Below are 22,277 nucleotides of genomic sequence, written 5' to 3' on the forward strand. Positions count from 1 at the left end.
TTTGAGTCTCCTCAGCTCGACATGCTTATCATGTCACTCTCTGCAAGGAGAAATGATACTTCTTGGATCCCGGTCGGACGCCTCTGAATCAGCCAAACCAGATCTCCGCTTTGCACTGACGAGGGGCAGTACCCCGAAACACAGTGTCTGCAAATTGAGATTCTGGTTTTGCTATTATCCTAAGTCATGTGACAAGGCTCGTTAAAGGGTCGATATTGATTGTTAGGATTGCTACTTCCAATAGGTGGCACTAGAGTTCTAGTCCTCTTCCTCTCTGAAGAGACAATTTGCAATGATAACACCAACACTTTTTCTCCACTCATGGTTAATGGTTGGATAACGCGATTTATTGTCAAATATTGTGTTTCCTCTTTTTAAATCATAATGACAACACACAACATCCAAATGACCCTGATCAAAAGTTCACATATCCTGGTGATTTTGACCTGATAACATGCACAGAAGTTGACACAAATGGGTTTGAATGACTACTAAAGGTAACATCCTCACCTGTAACTAGATAGATAGATAGATAGATAGATAGATAGATAGATAGATAGATAGATAGATAGATAGATAGATAGAAGGCCAAGAAAGCAAAAATTCTGCAGGGGTATGTAAACTTTTGTAGATAGTTAGATAGATACATAGCTAGATAGATAGATAATAGATAGATGAAAGATAGATAATATAGATAGATATATACATAGATACATTGAATATTGAATACATAGATATATATATATATATATAGATAGATAATAGATGGACAGGTAGATAATAGATAATAGATATATGATAGATAGATCAATAGATAGATATGAGATCAATAGGTAGATACGTAGATGAATAATAGATCTATGGATAGATAGATAATAGATAGATGATAGATAGATAGATACATAGATAGATAGATAGATAATAGATAGATATATAGATAGATAGATCTATAGATAGATAGATAGATAGATAGATAGATAGAAAATAGATAGAGCTATGGATGGATAGATAGATTATAGATAGACAGATAGATCTGCAGATAGATAGATATGAGATCAATAGATAGATGGATAGATAATAGATGGGTAGATGGATAGATAGATATGATAGATAATAGATAGGTAGATAGATAGATAGATACAGAAGGATCTATAGATAGATAGATATGAGATCAATAGATAGATACATAGATAGATAATAGATAGACAGATAGATCTACAGATAGATAGATAGATAATAGACAGATAGAGATATAGATCTATAGATAGATAAATAATTTGTGTACACCCCTCATCATCAATGTGCGCATCTTGGCACTCTCGGACTTCCTGTGAGCATTTCTCTTCTCGTCTGGGTGCGCACACTGCGGCTGACACTGTTAGAGAGCACTTATATAATGAAAAGTAATTGGAGGAAGTGAAGGGATAATTTGAATGTTGAGTACTCGGGAGGTCAAACAAATATTGTACATCAATCCTTTCTCGTCATACCAAATGAAAGTGAAAATTAATGTTTTTACCCTTCCGTGATCTTTTATTTTCTCATTCATCTCTCTAAACGGATCTTTCCAGGCCGAGCTCTGTCAGTTTATCTCCAATGGGTTTTGAGTCTCTTCGCTTCTTTCCGCATAAAAAGATTACAACTCAATGCAGTAAGTAGACTGCACATACTTAACTTAATTTGGGAGGTCATTGAGTGCACAAATCAATACAATTTTCCCATTCATGGCCCTTTAATGAAATTTACTCTAAGATTTGAAGATTTGATCTAGGTTTTTTAACCCTCTGATCATTTGCACAGCGAGCTGTATGGGTGTAATTTGCAGGAAGGTAGAAAATACTGTAAAAAAAAAAAAAAAATGACTTCGGCTACAGAATTGCTTTCAATGAGTCTCAGCTTGATGCTATTTTGGTGAAGTTAATTCCAAGGAAGCAGAAGCCGAGAGAAAACAGCAGCTAAGAATAGAGAAAATAGTAGAGAAGGTACAAATCCATAAAATATACAGTATTCTGTGCTATTCACACTATAACGCTCCGAGCAAAAATCTATATACCTGAAATACATTACCACTTAGGCTTATTTCACACATTCTTTTTATACTGTTAAATGAATCACGAATCAATTTTTTAACAGGCTGTGATATTCTGTGGTGCATGTCACGTATGGGAAACCACTTTTTTTAACACATACTATGTCGAATAATATATTTTTTTTACTGGATGCTACGTTACCACATATAGCCAAAACAGTGGAAAGGTCGTGTAGCTGGCACAGATTACTCTATAGCCTCCAGGCACAAATTATAGTAAATTTGTTGAGCTGCTTATGTTCCTGACCCATTCCGCTAAGCTTTTTGCCCACTTTTTAGATATTGCAAATGGTAGGAAATAATTTGTGACTTTTTTAACTGGCCAATGTGAAATAAGTTTCCCTAAGTGACTTTGCAAATTGTCTCTTCAGAGAGGAAGAGGACTAGAACTCTAGTGCCACCTATTGGAAGTAGGAATCCTAAAAGTTAGTGTCGACTCTTTAACGAGCCTTGTCACATGACCTTGGATAAAAGCCAAACCAGAATCTCAATTTGCAGACACTGTGTTTCGGGGTACTGCCCCTCGTCAGTGCAAAGCGGAGATCTGGTTTGGCTGTGTGAGAGGTGTCTGACCGAGATCCAAGAAGTATCGCTTCTCCTTGCGGAGATTGACATGCTAAGATGAGGAGACTTAAAGCTGCAATGCTCCTCTGGGAAATATGCAAATTGTCTCTTCAGAGAGGAAGAAGACTAGAACTCTAGTGCCACCTATTGGAAGTAGCAATCCTAACAGCCAATGTCGACCCTTTAACGAGCCTTGTCACATGACTTAGGATAATAGCCAAACCAGAATCTCAATTTTGCACTGACGAGGGGCAGTACCCCGAAACACAGTGTCTGCAAATTGAGATTCTGGTTTGGCTATTATCCTAAGTCATGTGACAAGGCTCGTTAACGGGTCGACATTGACTGTTAGGATTGCTACTTCCAATAGGTGGCACCAGAGTTCTAGTCTTCTTCCTCTCTGAAGAGACAATTTGCATATTTCCCAGAGGAGCATTGTGGCTGTAAGTCTCCTCACCTCGACATCCTTATCATGTCACTCTCCGCAAGGAGAATCGATACTTCTTGGATCCTAAGTGACTTTAAAAGGTCTCCGCATAATTAATTCCACGAACCATGTGAAAAGACCTTTATCTGTGAAGAATGGTGATAATTAAAAAACAAGTACAGACGTAACTTTTGTTAGGTTTTCCAATCTGTCATGATTAAAGATGAGAGGACCCGTGGAAGTTCGGGTTCTGGTACCAAACTAGAACTTTATTTCAAATTACCAGAACTGTACCCGAACTTGAACCAGAACCTGAACACCATTTTGCATTATTTTTGAATATTTACCTAAAAAAATTGTTTTATTATTATTATTATTTCAACATAAAGTTTTGAGTTGGGTTTTGGGTTGGGTTCTCCATGCTGTTGTTATTTCCACAAATTTATCTTAGGATTTATTTTTATCCAGCTGGGAATGGCATTGAAATGTAATCTCCTGTAACAGGGGAATGCACAATCTGTACAACAGGGATATGCAACTAGCTGCCCGTTTAACCACACTCTTCATTTTCAGACTTTGTAGGCTACTTATATTAAATGGTCCATAAATTATTCCTTTTGGAGGGCAAATGCATGCATTGCTGTTGTTTACACACAGGTGGTGCAAACAGAGGCTTTTTGCACAATGAGTCAAAAAATATCCATTTAATTAAAGAGACAAGGTGTACTGTTTCAAACATGAAGTTATTGTTTCTCAACCAAAATTGGAAAATTATCCCCTTTTTGGGAACATAACTGGCTTGCTAATCACAAAATTATTAGACAATTACAAAATTCAGTTGTCCAAAAAGTGTCCTCTTTTTTTGGAGGTAAAACAGGTGCACTGTTTTGAATTTGAAGAAGTAATTGATTCTTAAGTGAAAATGATCCCTTTTTGGGGTCTGCAACTGTATTGCTAATCACAGAAGAATTAAGCAATTACAAAGTCTTTTTCTTAAGCAATCCAAAAATAATCCCTTTTTTAGAGAGACAAAACAGGAGTACTGTTTTTAAAGTGAAGAAGCTATGTCTTGTCTTTTAAAAAATTTCCCCTATTTAAAGAGATTTTTTGTGTTTGTGTACCTTGAAAATCCTACATTTTCCAGCATCTCTCGTACTGTCTAGCACTATGAAATACTGTGGGCAACAATGAGATGTGTGGCTAGTGTGGTTGTGCGGTGGCTGTGGCAGGAGCAGCAGGGTGGAGAGGTAGACAGAGCAGGCAATCAGATGTGTGACAGTTTAGGATCAACAATGGCAGACCTGCCAACCACAGAACAACAGTATAGATGACATGATGGACAGGGAGTAGATGCCCAGCAGAGTGTGTTCCATTGGCACTGGTGGCAGTAGAACAATGGAGTACGTAGTCAATGGGCAGGCATACAGATGATACAGCCAATTTAATAATTGGCATCAGCCATCAGTGCATGAAAGTTTGCACTGATCAATGCATGATTCATTTTGACAAATATTAGGTATTTCATGGTAGTAGCAGACAACCTGGTGCACTTTTGTGTGACACTGAAAATCTTCTCTGATATGTCACTGGAGGCTGGACACGACAGTACTCCATAGCAAATTTGGTTAGTTGCTTGTCAAGGCAAGCGTCATCATTCATCATCATCTTTTTCACTTTGACTGCCTTCTTCATCCCATGCCAGTACAAAGACTACCTCCTTCATTCCCTCATCCTCTTCCACATCCTGCATCATATGACTTGGACTTTGAGAGTCCCCAAGAGACACACCTAGCAGCACTGCGTAGGTCAGGGGTGTCAAACTGCATTCCTCGAGGGCCGCAAACCATGCGTGTTTTCAAGATTTCCTTAGCATTGCACAAGGTGCTGCAATCATTATGTGTGTAGGTGATTAAATTATCACCTGTGCAGTACAAGGAAATCCTGAAAACAAGAACTGGTTGCAGCTCTCGAGGAATGCAGTTTGACACTCCTGGCGTAGGTGCAAAGTTGGGTTCTTCCTCCATCACCTCTTCCATGCTGATGAGTGTTTCCTCCAGGATAAATATTAGTGGGATTACATCCTTGAATCCACATGTGCCCCTACTGACAAATTTTGTAGACTGTTCAAAAGTCTTCGGTTGGTGAAAAGGATCCCTCAATAGTTGTCAATGTCAGATACCAAACCACATTCGAGTTTGACTGTGCATGATGTAGTCACAACTTTTCGCTGTTTGTTCAAACGCTGCAAAATATATATCATCAAATTCAAGTGGGTCGCGACATCACGAACCGGGTGGTGCTTTGGCAGCCACTTTTTATTTTGCATAGCCAGGGGGACATGATTTGCTACATACGATCTATTAAAATGAGCTTACACTTTTCTGGCCATAGCCACCAACTTCATCAAGTTTGTATATTTGTGAAAGAAATGTTGCACTATTAAATTTATGATGTGAGCTATGCATGGAACAGGAGTTACTTTGCATGACCGTAAGGCAGCCAGAACGTTCCTGGCATTGTCGCTCATGACAATTCTGAGTTGCAGTTCACGAGGAGCCAGCCAGCGGACGAGTTGATGCTTGATGCATCGCAGCAACTTATCCGTCATATGGCTTTTCTCCCCCCAAGCTTGACAAGCTGTAGAACTGCCTGGCAGCACTTTGACTTGCATGAGGGAAAAAAATAGTCATTGTGTGGAATCAACAGTGTAGTGCCCTGTGGCTGCTGGAGACAGAAAACTTCTGCCTGTCAGGGGAAACATATGCAGCTCCTAGTCGCGAAGGCCACACCACCTATTCCAGATGTTGTGGTGCATCACTGACTGACGCTGGAAACATTAACCCAGAGAGTTGTGAATGAATGTCCCTGGCTATAATTGATGCTCCAGGTATCTCGAGTGAAATGCACTTTGTAGCTCAATGACAAGTCCAGAAAGTGGCTTATATTCTCCTGCACGCGGAAACAGAGAGCGGCACGCATTTCTGAGAGACATAATGGTGGCTTGGTATCTTTCAGGTAGGCTGAGTGCACAATATCATTTTTCGAAGACCAACAGAATCCACAAGCTGGCAAAGAAGGAATTGAACTACCAGAAACTCAACAAGGTACAAGTTTAGTTGTCAAACCAATGGATGACTAGGAGCATAAGTTTGTTTTCTCAAGACACAATTGGGGATGGATATCTGCCACTGTGATGGAGAAGGAAGGGGAGGTGTACTCGGTATACAACACGCAGTAAAGGAGGATGATGATGAGGTTGATGATACTGGCCAGGAAGCACTTAAGAGTGCAGATTTAGTGGAAAGACAAGCATTGGCAAGAAGGTGGAGGACTATTTGAGGCTTGCTCTGATTGCTGACCAGCTTGACTTTGCCAAATGAGCCAGTAATGTCACTTCATGTGCTGATGGAGAGCCATAGATCGGAGGTCATGAGTCAGGATGTCCATGGCTTATTTTCCTCTTGCAGATGTTCAGAGTGCCCAAGAATTGTCTGATGACAGCATGCAACATACACAAGAACTCCCTCACCTGATAAGCTCTGACTCTGCGCAAGCCGCTGACATGATAACGGGCAGAGAAGGATTTCACATGTTGAATTTCAATATCTAACCCATTTAGTTCTTCTCAGTGAACTCTGGCCCTAGGGTTGTCTGATTGTTGTCTGGTTGTCTCTCCCATTGAAAATACAAGCATGTTCAGTGAAGCAGAGTGTGCATGTGTATGGAGCGGGGGAGTCAGGAGGTAGGAAGGTCCTTATAACTGGCATGTTGGACTGTCGTTTTTAGCTTTGTACTGTAACATGATGGTACTGCAGTATATAGAAAAAATGATCTGACGATCCCAGGTTCAATTTCCCTAATGCTAAGTGCACATGGTGTTTTTTAGGCACCGATGCAGCCACCGAGTTTTCCCGTGCGAAGCCTCACTCCTAAAGTGGCAGTTTTGCTGTTGTTCTTGTGATGTTTCTGCAGCCAACATCTTTCTAGCGGTAGCTGCTTTCAGAGCGAACCACTTCAGGGTTTCTGATCCGTGAAGGTGGTAAAAGAAATATCATAAGACGGAGCATGTGCACAGCAATGTTGTTTTGAGATTGCTGTGCACGATGTTCAGTTTATGGGGATCTTTTTAGCATCACCTTTGGAGGTGGATTCAGGATAAAATCCACCTAATAAATGCAATGTTGCACATAGCCTAACGGGAATAGAAAAAACTAGCAACTTTAAAAAGTTTTAAAATATACATAAAAAAGAAATGTAATTATGACATCCTTTTTTCCATTTTTAAATAAAGACATTAAGAAAAAAATATAGTATTTGTCATTGCTGCATTTCTAAAAGTGCTATCAAAATATAAAATAATTTAACTTCTACAGTAAATTCTGTAAAACAATGAAAAAAATGAAAAAGCCAGAATTGTGTTTTTACCATTGCAGCACCTCCCTCCCCAAAATTCAATAAACAGCAATTCAAATGTTGTCTGTACCGCAAAATGGTATGAATAAAAACGTCAGATCGCCACAAAAAAACACGTCCTCATGCAGCTCTATTGATGAAAAAGTGAAAAAGTTACGAAAATGGCAACACAAACCCCAGAAATCACATTTCTTTTTTATTTTTCACTACAAAAATGAAAAAAAAAATGTGCAAGTATGGTATCACCATAATCATATTGAACTGAAGAGTCATGTTGACAGGTCATTAGTGATGAGCGAATGCACTCGTTGCTCGGGTTTTCCCGAGCACGCTCGGGTGACCACCGAGTATTTGTTAGTGTTCGGAGATTTAGTTTTCATCGCCGCAGCTGAATGATTTACGGCTACTAGACAGGCTGAGTACATGTGGGGGTTGCCTAGTTGCTAGGGAATCCCCACATGTAATCAGGCTGGCTAGTAGCTGTAAATCATTCAGCTGAGGCGATGAAAACTAAATCTCCGAACACTAACAAATACTCGGAGGTCACCCGAGCATGCTTGGGAAAACCCGAGCAACGAGTACTCTCGCTCATCACTACGGGTCATTTTTACAATAGAATGAACACTGTAAAACCTAGCCTCCTAAAATTTGCAGAATTGTCGGAGTTTTTTTAATTTCACCACTTTTGGATTTTTTTCATTCATTTTCCAGTACATTGCGTGGTAAAAAGAATGGTGTCATTCAAACTTGTCCTGTAAAAAAACAAGCCCTGATATAGCTGTATGTCTGGAAAAATAAAAAAGTAATTGATCTTGGAAGAACAGAAGGAAAAAATGAAAGAACAAAAATGAAAATTGGCCTCATCGGGTAAGGCTTAAAGAAGCCCTCCTCCCAAAGTTTTTATTCTCATAATATACTGCAGTCATTATATTATACAACATTGTGTACTTACAATTGCTCATTTTACCTTTCTTCCAAGATAATTCTTCTGTTTTCTCTGCTCTATGTGGATATGTAGAAACAGGAGGTCTCTTGTCCCTACATTTATCATCTCCATCATTCCCCCCCCCCCTCCCCGCCTGGGACTTTTGAAGTGATGCCTCATACAGGGAAAATTGACCTCATGTTTCTACATAGAGCTTAGAAGGATTTGGATAGTCAGTTTTTAGTCACATGATGTCATACACCTAATCAAAAGAGAAGAAGTAAGTGGGTAGAAAGGCAAAATGAGAAATTGTAAGTACACAGTGCCATATAATATGATGACTGCAATATATTAAGAGGATAAAAACTTTGATAGGAGGAGGATGAGAGCTTCTTTAAGGCTTTGCGAAGAATAACTAGAAAATGTTGGGTAGGGAGGCTGGCTGGTGGAGACCTTCTATAGACCCTCCTAATATTCCGGGCCGGGTTGCAGTCATCGCTATTTGTATAAACACATTAACCCTTAATGGTTTCCAAATAAATCGATCTATGGACTGGACTTGGATATTGATATTCTATCAACTTGTCTCTTACCCAAGAAGTTGATGCTCATAGAACTGCAGCGTTCTCTGTAACGTATCCTGAATGGTCTGCTGCTGCAGAAAAAAAGAGAAAAAGACATTATTGAATGGACGCCATTTCGACAAATATTTGTGAGGCACAGAATATAACATAGACGTTAGCGCTTTACTTTTGAGGACGAATATTCAGCATTTTCAACGCACCGTATTTTCCTTATCAAATATTGAGCTTTTCACTCTTTTTGTCTTTTGCTTGTGATGATGGAGTTTTGAGGATGTATATATACAGCTGACCTGATTAAGTCATGGCTGATTTACGAGGAGGGTGATGGATATGTGTTAGGATCACATAAAATAGGAAAGCTATAAAAATACAATGAGGATGAGTGATGGGGGTGATTTATTGTCATATTACAGAGCAAATGGGATTTTTTTTTTCATTTTTAGGAAAAGAGCCAAACGATGATGTGTCCAAACATCACATTGTTTATGTAAAATAATAACTCAGCCAACTAAATAGGGAAACTTATATAGAAATGTGCAAAGCTCAAAATCAATAACAATGTATTATTTATTGGATAACATAATAATTAAAAGCAGAAAAATAGAAATGCAAAAGTCAGACATATAAAATACTAAAGGTAGGCAAGTGAGAATGACAAAACCTCATTGTGTGAATACTACACATCAACGCAGTTATATTGTGCGCAATCACAGTATTGAGGATGGATACTCAAAAGGTACAAGCCAAAATAGCCAGTGCTGTTAAAGTTAGGGCCCTTTAAAGGTATATACAGATAAACAGGGAGAAAAATATATTACCTGAAAATTCACATAATGATACTAATGCAGAGTCATGGAGTACACTGACTTTATCTATCAAAGAAAAGGCACCTGACGAGCGTTTCGCATCAAGCTTCATCAGGGGGTTTCAAACTAAATAGATCTATAGGAACATTATCACCCCAAATTATAGATTACCATTAATTACTCTGACTGCCAATATCATCCCCTACATCAGGGGAGTCAAACTGCATTCCTCGAGGGCCTGAGACCATGCGTGTTTTCAAGATTTCCTTTGCATTACACAAGGTGCTGGAATCATTCTGTGCAGGTGATTAAATTATCACCTGTGCAATACAAGGAAATCCTGAAAACATGACCTGTTTGCGGCCCTCGAGGAAAACAGTTTGACACCCCTGCACTACATGTCTCATCTAAAACCAAAATGTGAAAATTTATCATAAGTTTTGGAGTACACTTTATCAAAGAAAAGGCACCTGACGTGCGTTTTGCATCAAGCTTCATCAGGGATCAGAAATTAGATCTATAAGAACATTATTAACCCATTTAATAGATTACCACTAATTACTCTGACTGCCAATGTCATCCCCTACATGTCTCATCTAAAACCAAAAGGGGGAAATTTATCACAAGTTTTGGAGTACACATTACCTATCAAAGAAAAGGCAACTGACGTGCGTTTCGCATCAAGCTTCATCAGGGGTTTTCCAACTAAATAGGGATCAGAAATTAGATCTATAAGAACATTATTAACCCATTTAATAGATTACCACTAATTACTCTGACTGCCAATGTCATCCCCTATATGTCTCATCTAAAACCACAAGGGGAAAATTTATCACAAGTTTTTTGTGGCATAAAACAATGGCGCAAAATTTAGTATAATGAGCATTTGTACAAACTCCATTCAACAAATGTTCTATATGCACGATGGTAGATTTTCTTCCCCCTGCATGTGAATGCGGTAAATGCTGAAATACCCCATAACTTTGCATTGGATATGGAACATCAACAGATTCAATTAGAATTTAGTCACCCATCGAATCCTGAACATTAAACATGAACTTGGGATATGTTAGCATAGAGTTTTTTTGAAGCGTTCAAAAACGATGTTTTTGGAAAAGATTTGTTTTTTTTAACTGAAGTGGCTTTTTTAATGTAGTCTTCTCATAGAACAATGCCTATTTTAGAACACATTCCATTAGGATCCACAATAAAGAAGTTGCATGCACTTTTTTTGCAAAACCACTCCAGGGACAAAAATGTTTAACCCCTTCATGACCCAGCCTATTTTGACCTTAAAGACCTTGCCGTTTTTTGCAATTCTGACCAGTGTCCCTTTATGAGGTAATAATGGCGAAAATTTCGAAAATTTCGCAATTTTCACATTTTGAATTTTTATTCTGTTAAACCAGAGAGTTATGTGACACAAAATAGTTAATAAATAACATTTCCCACATGTATACTTTACATCAGCACAATTTTGGAAACAAAATTTTTTTTTTGCAAGGAAGTTATAAGGGTTAAAATTTGACCAGCGATTTCTCATTTTTACAACGAAATTTACAAAACCATTTTTTTTAGGGACCACCTCCCATTTGAAGTCAGATTGAGGGGTCTATATGGCTGAAAATACCCAAAAGTGACACCATTCTAAAAACTGCACCCCTCAAGTTAAACAAAACCGCATTCAAGAAGTTTATTAACCCTTCAGGTGCTTCACAGCAGTAGAAGCAACATGGAAGGAAAAAATGAACATTTAACTTTTTAGTCACAAAAATGATCTTTCAGCAACAATTTTTTTATTTTCCCAATGGTAAACGGAGAAACTGAACCACGAAAGTTGTTGTCCAATTTGTCCTGAGTACGCTGATACCTCATATGTGGGGGTAAACCACTGTTTGGGCGCACGGCAGGGCTTGGAAGGGAAGGAGCGCCATTTGACTTTTTGAATGAAAAATTGGCTGCACTCTTTAGCGGACACCATGAAACATTTGGAGAGCCCCCATGTGCCTAAAAATTGGATCTCCAACACAAGTGACCCCATTTTGGAAACTAGACGCCACAAGGAACTTATCTAGATGCATAGTGCTTCACAAATTGATCCGTAAAAATGAAAAAGTACTTTTTTTTCACAAAAAAATTCTTTTAGCCTCAATTTTTTCATTTTTACATGGGCAACAGGATAAAATGGATCCTAAAATTTGTTGAGCAATTTCTCCTGAGTACACCGATACCTCACATGTGGGGGTAAACCACTGTTTGGGCACATGGTAAGGCTCGGAAGGGAAGGAGCACCATTTGACTTTTTGAATGAAAAATTGTGTCCATCGTTAGCGGACACCATGTCACGTTTGGAGAGACCCTGTGTGCCTAAACATTGGAGCTCCCCCACAAGTGACCCCATTTTGGAAACTGGACCCCCCCAAGGAACTTATCTAGATGCCTAGTGAGCACTTTAAACCCTCAGGTGCTTCACAAATTGATCCGTAAAAATGAAAAAGTACTTATTTTTTCACAAAAAAGTTTTTTTCGCCTCAATTTTTTCATTTTCACATGGGCAATAGGATAAAATGGATCCTAAAATTTGTTGGGCAATTTCTCCCGAGTACGCCGATACCTCATATGTGGGGGTAAACCACTGTTTGGGCACACGGCAGGGCTCAGAAGGGAAGGCGCGCCATTTGACTTTTTGAATGGAAAATTAGCTCCAATTGTTAGCGGACACCATGTAGCGTTTGGAGAGCCCCTGTGTGCCTATGCATTGGAGCTCACCCATAAGTGACCCCATTTTGGAAACTAGACCCCCCAAGGAACTTATCTAGATGCATACTGAGCACTTTAAACCCCCAGGTGCTTCACAGAAGTTTATAACGCAGAGCCATGAAAATAAAAAAATTTTTTTTTTTCCTCAAAAATGATTTTTAGCCTGGAATTTCCTACTTTGCCAACGGTAATAGGAGAAATTGGACCATAAATGTTGTTGTCCAGTTTGTCTTGAGTACGCAGATACCCCATATGTGGGGGTAAACTACTGTTTGGGCGCACGGCAGGGCTTGGAAGGGAAGGCACGCCATTTGGCTTTTTAAATGGAAAATTAGCTCCAATCATTAGCGGACACCATGTCGCGTTTGGAGAGCCCCTGTGTGCCTAAACATTAGAGATCCCCCACAAATGACCCCATTTTGGAAACTAGACCCCCAAAGGAACTAATCTAGATGTGTGGTGAGCACTTTGAACCCTCAAGTGCTTCACAGAAGTTTATAACGCAGAGCCATGAAAATAAAAAAAAAAATTTCACAAATGATTTTTTAGCCCGCAATTTTTTATTTTCCCAAGGGTAACAGGAGAAATTTGACCCCAATATTTGTTGTCCAGTTTCTCCTGAGTACGGTGATACCCCATATGTGGGGGTAAACTACTGTTTGGGCACATGCCGGGGCTCGGAAGTGAAGTAGTGAAGTTTTGAAATGCAGACTTTGATGGAATGCTCTACGGGCGTCACGTTGCGTTTGCAGAGCCCCTGATGTGGCTAAACAGTAGAAACCCCCCACAAGTGACCCCATTTTGGAAACTAGACCCCGAAAGGAACTTATCTAGATGTGAGGTGAGCACTTTGAACCCCCAAGTGCTTCACAGAAGTTTATAACACAGAGCAGTGAAAATAATAAATACGTTTTCTTTCCTCAAAAATAATTTTTTAGCCCAGAATTTTTTAATTTTCCCAAGGGTAACAGGAGAAATTTGACCCCAATATATGTTGTCCAGTTTCTCCTGAGTACACTGATACCCCATGTGTGGGGGTAAACCACTGTTTGGTCACACGTCGGGGCTCAGAAGGGAAGTAGTGACTTTTGAAATGCAGACTTTGATGGAATGGTCTGCGGGCGTCACATTGCGTTTGCAGAGCCCCTGGTGTGCCTAAACAGTAGAAACCCCCCACAAGTGACCCCATTTTGGAAACTAGACCCCCCAAGGAACTTATCTAGATATGTGGTGAGCACTTTGAACCCCCAAGTGCTTCACAGACGTTTACAACGCAGAGCCATGAAAATAAAAAATCATTTTTCTTTCCTCAAAAATGATGTTTTAGCAAGCAATTTTTTATTTTCTCAAGGGTAACAGGAGAAATTGGACCCCAGTAATTGTTGCGCAGTTTGTCCTGACTATGCTGGTACCCCATATGTGGGGGTAAACCACTGTTTGGGCACACGTCAGGGCTCGGAAGGGAGGGAGCACCATTTGACTTTTTGAATAAAAGATTGGCTGGAATCAATGGTGGCGCCATGTTGCGTTTGGAGACCCCCTGATGTGCCTAAACAGTGGTAACCCCTCAATTCTAACGCCAACACACCCCTAACCCTTATCCCAACTGTAGCCGTAACCCTAACCACAACCCTAACCCCAACACACCCCTAACCCTAAGGCTATGTGCCCACGTTGCGGATTCGTGTGAGATTTTTCCGCACCATTTTTGAAAAATCCGCGGGTAAAAGGCACTATGTTTTACCTGCGGATTTACCGCGGATTTCCAGTGTTTTTTGTTCGGATTTCACCTGCGGATTCCTATTGAGGATCAGGTGTAAAACGCTGCGGAATCCGCACAAAGAATTGACATGCTGCGGAAAATACAACGCAGCGTTTCCGCGCGGTATTTTCTGCACCATGGGCACAGCGGATTTAGTTTTCCATATGTTTACATGGTACTGTAAACCTAATGGAACACTGCTGCGCATCCGCAGCCAAATCCGCACCGTGTGCACATAGCCTAATTCTAAAGGTATGTGCACACGCTGCGGAAAACGCTGCGGATCCGCAGCAGTTTCCCATGAGTTTACATTTCAATGTAAACCTATGGGAAACAAAAATTGCTGTGCACATGCTGCAGAAAAACTGCACGGAAACGCAGTGGTTTACATTCAGCAGCATGTCGCTTCTTTCTGCGGATTCCACAGCGGTTTTACAACTGCTCCAATAAAAAATCGCAGTTGTAAAACCGCAGTGAAATGCGCAGAAAAACCGCAGTAAATGCGTGATAAATCCACAGCGGTTTAGCACTGCGGATTTATCAAATCCGCTGCGGAAAAATCAGCAGAGGACCAGAATACGTGTGCACATACTGAAACCCTAACCCTAACCCTAACCCTACCCCTAACCCTACCCCTAACCCTAACCCTAGTTCTAACTCCAACCTTAGTGGAAAAAAAAAAAATTCTTTATTTTATTATTGTCCCTACCTATGGGGGACAAAAGGGGGGGGGGGGGGTCATTTACTGTTTTTTTTATTTTGATCACTTTGATAGGTTTTATCACAGTGATCAAAATTCACATTGGAACGAATCTGCCGGCCGGCAGATTCGGCGGGCGCACTGCGCATGCGCCCGCCATTTTGGAACATGGCGGCACCCAGGAAAGAAGACGGACGGACCCCGGGAGGCTCGGTAAGTATAATGGGGGGAGATCAGGGCACGGGGGGGGGCGTCGGAGCACGGGGGTGGGTGGATCGGAGCATGGGGGGGTGGATTGGTGTGCGGGCGGGTGGATCGGAGTGCGGGGGGGTGGATCGGTGTGCGGGCGGGTGGATCGGTGTGCGGGGGGGTGGATCGGTGTGCAGGGGGGGTGGATTGGAGCATGGGGGGTGGGATTGGAGCACGGGGAGAGCGGACAGGAGGACGGGGGAGCGGAGCACAGGACGGAGGGGAGCGGACCACAGATCGGGGGGCTGGGGAGGCGATCGGTGGGGTGGCCTGGGGGCACATTAGTATTTCCAGCCATGGCCGATGATATTGCAGCATCGGCCAAGGCTGGATTGTAATATTTCACAAGTTTTTTAGGTGAAATATTACAAATCGCTCTGATTGGCAGTTTCACTTTCAACAGCCAATCAGAGCGATCGTAGCCACGGGGGGGGGGGTGAAGCCACCCCCCCTGGGCTAAACTACCACTCCCCCTGTCCCTGCAGATCGGGTGAAATTGGAGTTAACCCTTTCACCCGGGCTGCAGGAGCCCAATCCGGCCATGACGCATATGCTGCATCACAGGTCGGATTGGCACGGGTTTTCATGACGCATACGCTGCGTCAAAGGTCGGGAAGGGGTTAAAAGTCATCATTTGAGCAGCAAAGTGGATATCCCACAGTGATTAATAAAAAGAGCTGTCCATATGTTTTTAAGGGTATGTGCACACGTTGCAGATTTCCTGCACATCTGCAGTTTTTTTTTCCACACAGAAACGCTGCAGATCTGCAAGTGATTTACAGTACAGTGTAAATCAATAGCAAAAAAAAATGCTGTGCTGATGGTGCGGAAAAATCTGCACGGAAAATGCAGCAGATTCAAAAAAGGACCATGTCACTTCTTCGTGCAGATCTGCTGCATTTCTGCACCCATTTCATAATAGAAATCTGCAGGAGGTAAAAAAAGGAAGAAATCTGCACACAAATCTGCAATGTGTGCACATACCAAAAAAAGGCGCAGATTCTGACCTGATCTCTTGCCTGGATTAAAAGCCTAATTGTGAAAAAAAAAATATCTGTGATAACAATGATAATACAATTTTTTTACCTTCCTTTTATTTTCCAAGTCTACGTATGCAAAGATTTATAGCAACACCTTGCTATGATCCAGCAACTGTGTTTTTTTTCTAGATCTAAAGGTTGCACTTTTGCCATATATACAAGCCAAAGTATGAAATGATGCTTAGTGTTACTGCCTTTACAGTAAAGAATCCCATCTATAATGATGGTAATTCTTTTTCCTCTAAATAAAGAGGATGCCCACTTGCCTTAATTACAAACACAATGATAAAAAAACTCCATTGTGTCACTGCTCTTTACAGTAAAGAATCCCATCTATAATGATGGTAATTCTTTTTCCTCTAAATAAAGAGGATGCCCACTTGCCTTAATTACAAACACAATGATAAAAAAAAACTCCATTGTGTCACTGCTCTTACAGTAAAGAATCCCTGTATATGATCTTATAGAAACCTTTCTTATCTCTTGGAACACTTGTACATTTTTTTTAAGGAATGCCGAATGACGACTTCTTTTGGTATAGGATTCCATTGCGTTACTGCTCATACAGTAAAGAATCTCTGTATATGATTTTATATCTAGCCAGGATTAAAAGCCTAAATGTGAAAAAATATACTATTACTGCTCTTACAGTAAAGAAACCCATTGATGATGATGATGAAATCTATATTTTACATTACTTTTATTTTCCAAGTCGAAATATGAAAATATTGAAAATAAGGTATATTATTAAGAAAATATAAAAGGCGTCATATTCCACTTGATCTTCGGCCGTTAATGTTCCATGGTTTACACCTCTATGCACGCACATCACCTGAGAGAGGGGAAGTCTAACCTTCTCCATGAAAGACATCATGTCTGCTGGGAGATTAAGGGGATTGTTTGGCTGACAAATTGCATCCATTCTTCTCTGCGCTGTGTGTCACGGATGTTCAGCATTCAGGATTCCACTTCCAAACAGAGCATTACAGTAAGTGCTGCTGGTTACTGTCTCCAGCCTTAGAAAAGAAACGTCCGTCACCTAAATGTGCAAGATGGCGAAGAAAGGCTGCGATAAAGCTTATTCCAAAATGTCCGCCTCTACAGATGAGCGAGTCTCCAAACAGGGGCTGGTTTTAGAGAAGGGATGATTTCTAGATAGATAGGGTTATTACAAGAAACGTTCACGAGATTAATCTATTTATGACTAATCCATCCACACCTCAAGGTCAAGATTAGTGATGAGCGAGTATACTCGTTACTCGAGTTTCTCCGAGCATGCTCGGGTGGTCTCCGAGTATTTCGGAATGCTCGGAGATTTAGTTTATGTCGACGCATCTGCATAATTTGCGGCTGCTAGACAGCTTGAATTCATTTGGGGATTCCCTAACAAACAGGCAACCCCACATGTATTCAAGCTGTCTAGCAGCCGCAAATCATGCAGCTGCGTCGACAAACTAAATCTCCGAGCATGCCGAAATACTCGGAGACCACCCGAGCGTGTTCAGAGAAACTCAACTAACGAGTATACTCGCTCATCACTAGTCAACTCAAGATCCTTTATAGCCAAAGTTATGGTTACTATTGCCAGAGGCAAGGGACACTGAAATATGAGAACCCTATGGATGCAAGAAATATAAGTCACCCCTGAGTCTAAAAAGAGAGACTGTACAGACTGGAGTAAATTTTGTAGAGGAAAAAAACAAACCTAGAGTTGAGCAACAATTCTGCTAAATAGAATAAGAGGCAAAGTTTCTCCTTGTGAAGAGGGACCTGCTTGACATGCCAATGTAAGGAGACTTGTAGGCCATGTAATGCTCCTGTGGGAATTGATACATGCATGCTAAATATAATAGAAAGCTATTGGTTTATACTGGTGTTTAATAAACTAATTATATTATTGTATTTGCATATGGAGCTGATACCGGATCCAAGCTGAGAGCTGGAAAGAGATGTCTGGCCCTGGGGGACCCAGTACCTCAACGTATCACATGGAACACACAAGGAAACTGCAGCCAATCTGAATTGGAGTTTTACAAATTAAGAAAAGAATGGATTCTCCAGAAGATCAAAGCTATGGACAAACCCAGCCAGGTTGATCTGTGGGTGACCTGGAGAGGGCACTGTACACAGGAGATGTCCTCATAATCTGACAGATGTTGATCTTCTGCAAGGAAGAGTGGGCAAAAATTGGCAATTCTAGATGTGCCATGCTGATAGACTCCGACCTAAAAAGAATGAATCCTGTCGTAAATTCAAAGAGTACTTCAACAAAGTATTAGCGTAAGGGTGTTAGTTCCTCTTTTTTTCTACAAAACATGATGTCAATTTTATTTTTGAATTGTATAAATTATGGATAAAAATAAAGATGGAAAACATTTCTGAACTGATTCTTCTTTGTATGATTTTTTTTTACATGATAGCAGGGGTGTAGACTTTTTTTATATCCACTGTATACTTTCCTGCACTTAAACACTTCCAATAACCTTTGCAAAGCCCCATGTATATTGGTGTTAACCTAATTGGCCAAAAAATTCCATATGATGGGTAAGGGGCATTTTGCTGCCATGGGACAAAAACAGGTTTGGCAACTACCTTTGAAAATTCTGCACTTACAAAGTCATTGCAGCAAACCAAAGGATCAATCTACGAGAGGACACCTTTAAAACCTTTCTGCGGGTTGAGCATAGATGACGCTACAATCCCCGGCTAATTAACATAATAATTATAAACTCTGAAACAAATCCATATAAAAGGGATACGGTCATTAATCTTAAATGCAAACATCTGGAATAGAGTCCCCATGCCAAAGAGATTACATTACGCTTTAAATGTTTGATTGCGGCAGCAAAGGGAAACAAAACGCTCCTACATTTACACACTGGCAGAGGAACACATCTCTCGGCTCACTTTGTAGCGCACCACTAGTACGCCTCGGCTGCAGAAATAAATATTTTATTTATGCTCATGTTCAGCATTGATTTAGCAACAGGGAGCGGAGATAAAAGCGTTCGGGTTCATTTGCAAGTCATTTGTGAGAAAACAGATGTAATAAAAACTTGCTCCTCAAGCCAAAGTCCTCGGAGAATTCACACCAGGCTGACGTGACGCTGACAGATTATTTCTTAGGGACGGAAGATCCTTTGTCTTCTTTTTTTTTAGTAAGAACAATGACATCACAACAATCTGATTGGTTTTCCTTCATGCCTGTCTATTTTTTTTCCAAGGACATACAGATGAGATGAACATTTTTGAGACCAATGACTCAACGGGGCACTACTGAAATCCAGGGCGGGAATAACCCCTTCACGATCTTGGGGTTTTCCATTTTTGCATTTCTTTCTTTTTGCTCCTCATCTTCCCAGAACCATGACTTTTTTTTTTCACGTCAATATGGCCGCGTGTGGGCTTGTTTTTTTTTTTTTGAAGGATGAGTTGTACTTTTGAATGACATCATTGGTTTTACCATATCAAGTACTGGAAAATGGAGAAAAAAATCAAAGTGCTGTGAAATTGCAAAAAAAGTGCAATCCCACACTTGTTCTTTTGGGGAGGTTAAAACTGACCTGCTATTAGGATTCCCCAGGTCATTACGAGTCCATAGATGCCAAACATGTCTAGGTTCTTTTTTATTTACATGGTGAAAAAAAATTCCAAAGTTTGTCTAAAAAATAAATTAATGGCTTCCATTTTTCGGCATCTGGTGATGTTTGTATTTACACCATTTTGGGGTAGATAGAATGTTTTGATCGCTTCTTACTGTATTTTATTACAATGTTGTGGTGGCCAAAAAAAAAGGTCATTCTGGCGTTTTGATTTTTTTCTTGTTACATCATTTACCGATCGGATGAATTCTTTTCATGTTTTGATAGATCGGGTGATTCTGAACGTGGTGATACCAAATATGTGTATTTTTGACCTTTTTTATTGTTTTATTTTGAATGAGACAAAAGGAAGGGTGAATTGAACTTTTAGATTTTTTATTTTTGCAAATATTTTTAAAAACATTTTTTTTCTATTTTTGACTTGCTTCAATAGTTTGTTTAGGAGACTTGAAGCTGTTATCATCTGATCACTTGTGCTACACATAGTAGGCTTCAGCACTGCTATGTGTAGCAAAATTGATCCTCTGATCAATTGATCATCCGTGACCGATGCTCATAGCAGATAAGCAATGACAACCATAAGGGTCTCCCGCAGACCCCAAGTTGTCATGCCAACCCATCGGCGCCCCACAATCATGTGACAGGGGCGCTGATGGGTGTAGTTAGTGAAGCGCTTCTGGCGCCGCCATGTTAAATGCTGCTGTCGGAGATTGAGGGCGGCATTTAACATGTTAACAGCCACAGATGGATCACGATTCCACATGCTGCTGTTAGGGGCACATGTCAGATAATGAAATCAGCTGCCATGAGCTGGAAAACATGAGGGCCCAGTGACAGAGCCCGCATCGAATGCAGGGACACGACCAATGGCGTAGACATATATGTCATAGGTCGTGAAAGGGTTAAAGGGGTGGTCCGAAATACAAAGTAATTTTTCATCTACATCCCGATCTATTTAGTGCCATAATCTAAACTATTTTCTAATATACATGAACTAAAAATTCAATATCCTTCCCTCACTATACTACCTAACTGTTTTTTTTTCTATTTACTTTTTGATGACGCTTCATTTGAGAATTCCAGTGCATGCTGGGATACTCACACGGAGCGTCATCAGGGGTCAGAGGCTTCAGTCACTGCCGCAGCTTCTGCCCCCTCCCTGAAGTGAAGCATCATCAGTGATACTCGTTTCAGGGGCAGGGCTAGTTCCTACTGTGTCACTGTGCCATGTGCACAGTGACAGTGCGCTCTCTCACCACCTTAGATCAGCAGTAATGAGCCGGCTACAGAGCGCACTGTCAGTGCGCATTGTCAGAATACCAAGCACCAGCATTGCCCCTGCAAGTAACATCATTTGTGGTGGCAGCTCTGGTGTCTGCACAACGGGTATTCATCTTACAACTTGCACTGACCTCTTTTATACTGGACAATTTTATGCTTTTGTGAGTTCATTTTTCTTTTCCTCCCCATCTTCGAAAAGATATAACTTTTTTCCCGTCAATGTAGCCGTATGAGGACATATGATATACTGAAGAACAGGAAAAAGATTCCAAGTGCGGTGAAATGCCAAAAAAAAATACAATTCCATTATTGTTTTTGGGTTTTGTTTTTACAGTGCTAATTGTGCAGGAAAAAACAACTGGTTTGTGTGACAATTTTTTTACACGTAACTTTTTCATTTTCCGTCAGAAGAGCTTTAACAGGGCTTGATTTTTTGCGTGGCAAGCTGTTTTTATTTGTAGCATTTAGGGGTACACACAACATTTTGACAGGTGCAGCAATTCTAAATATGTTTATTTTTTAATTTCTTTATTTTTCAACTGGGAAAAGGGGGTGATTCGATTTTTTTTTATATTGTTTACTTGTTAAAAAATGTTAATTGCTTTATTTAATCCCCATAGGGGAATTGAACTTATAATCATTTGATCACTAGTATATTCTGCAATATTAAGGTATATAGTGGATTTAACGGTCTTCTACAAAACCGCGGTGCATAAACATGGCAAAGACAGGGTTCTTCAACCATGGCAACCCATTAGTAGACCACGATCGCATTGTGTAATGAATTAATTCTTCCTGGGAATGCACCGTCTAAATGCTGCTCTTAGAGATCGACAATGGTATTTAAGGGGTCGTAGAGCAATGATCGGAGCTAGTACTGATCAGTGTTGTTGGAGGTAGATGACGGGTCTGTAGCACAGCCAGCATCTGTCATTGGTGGAAAATACTCAACACCTGAGCCTGCTCCATTCACCTATACCCGACATGTGATGAATATATATGTCACACATCAGGAAAGGGTTATAGGAATCAAGAGAATTAGGTCCTCTAGCCATGATCCTCCTCTCTTGGTCCA

At 40.4% G+C, this 22,277-nt stretch overlaps 1 protein-coding gene across 1 annotated transcript in view; it reads right to left on the reverse strand.

The window, feature by feature from the left end:
• GUCY1A2 (guanylate cyclase 1 soluble subunit alpha 2) overlaps window positions 1-22,277 on the reverse strand; it is a 370,353-nt gene that overhangs the window by 261,723 nt on the left and 86,353 nt on the right. The window contains exon 2 of the mRNA XM_069759124.1: window positions 9,012-9,073. Within this exon, the coding sequence (XP_069615225.1) occupies window positions 9,012-9,073 (62 nt within the window). The remainder of the gene's footprint in view (window positions 1-9,011; window positions 9,074-22,277) is intronic.

Source organism: Ranitomeya imitator, chromosome 3, assembly GCF_032444005.1.
Source record: "Ranitomeya imitator isolate aRanImi1 chromosome 3, aRanImi1.pri, whole genome shotgun sequence".
In the NCBI taxonomy this organism is placed as follows: domain Eukaryota; kingdom Metazoa; phylum Chordata; class Amphibia; order Anura; family Dendrobatidae; genus Ranitomeya; species Ranitomeya imitator.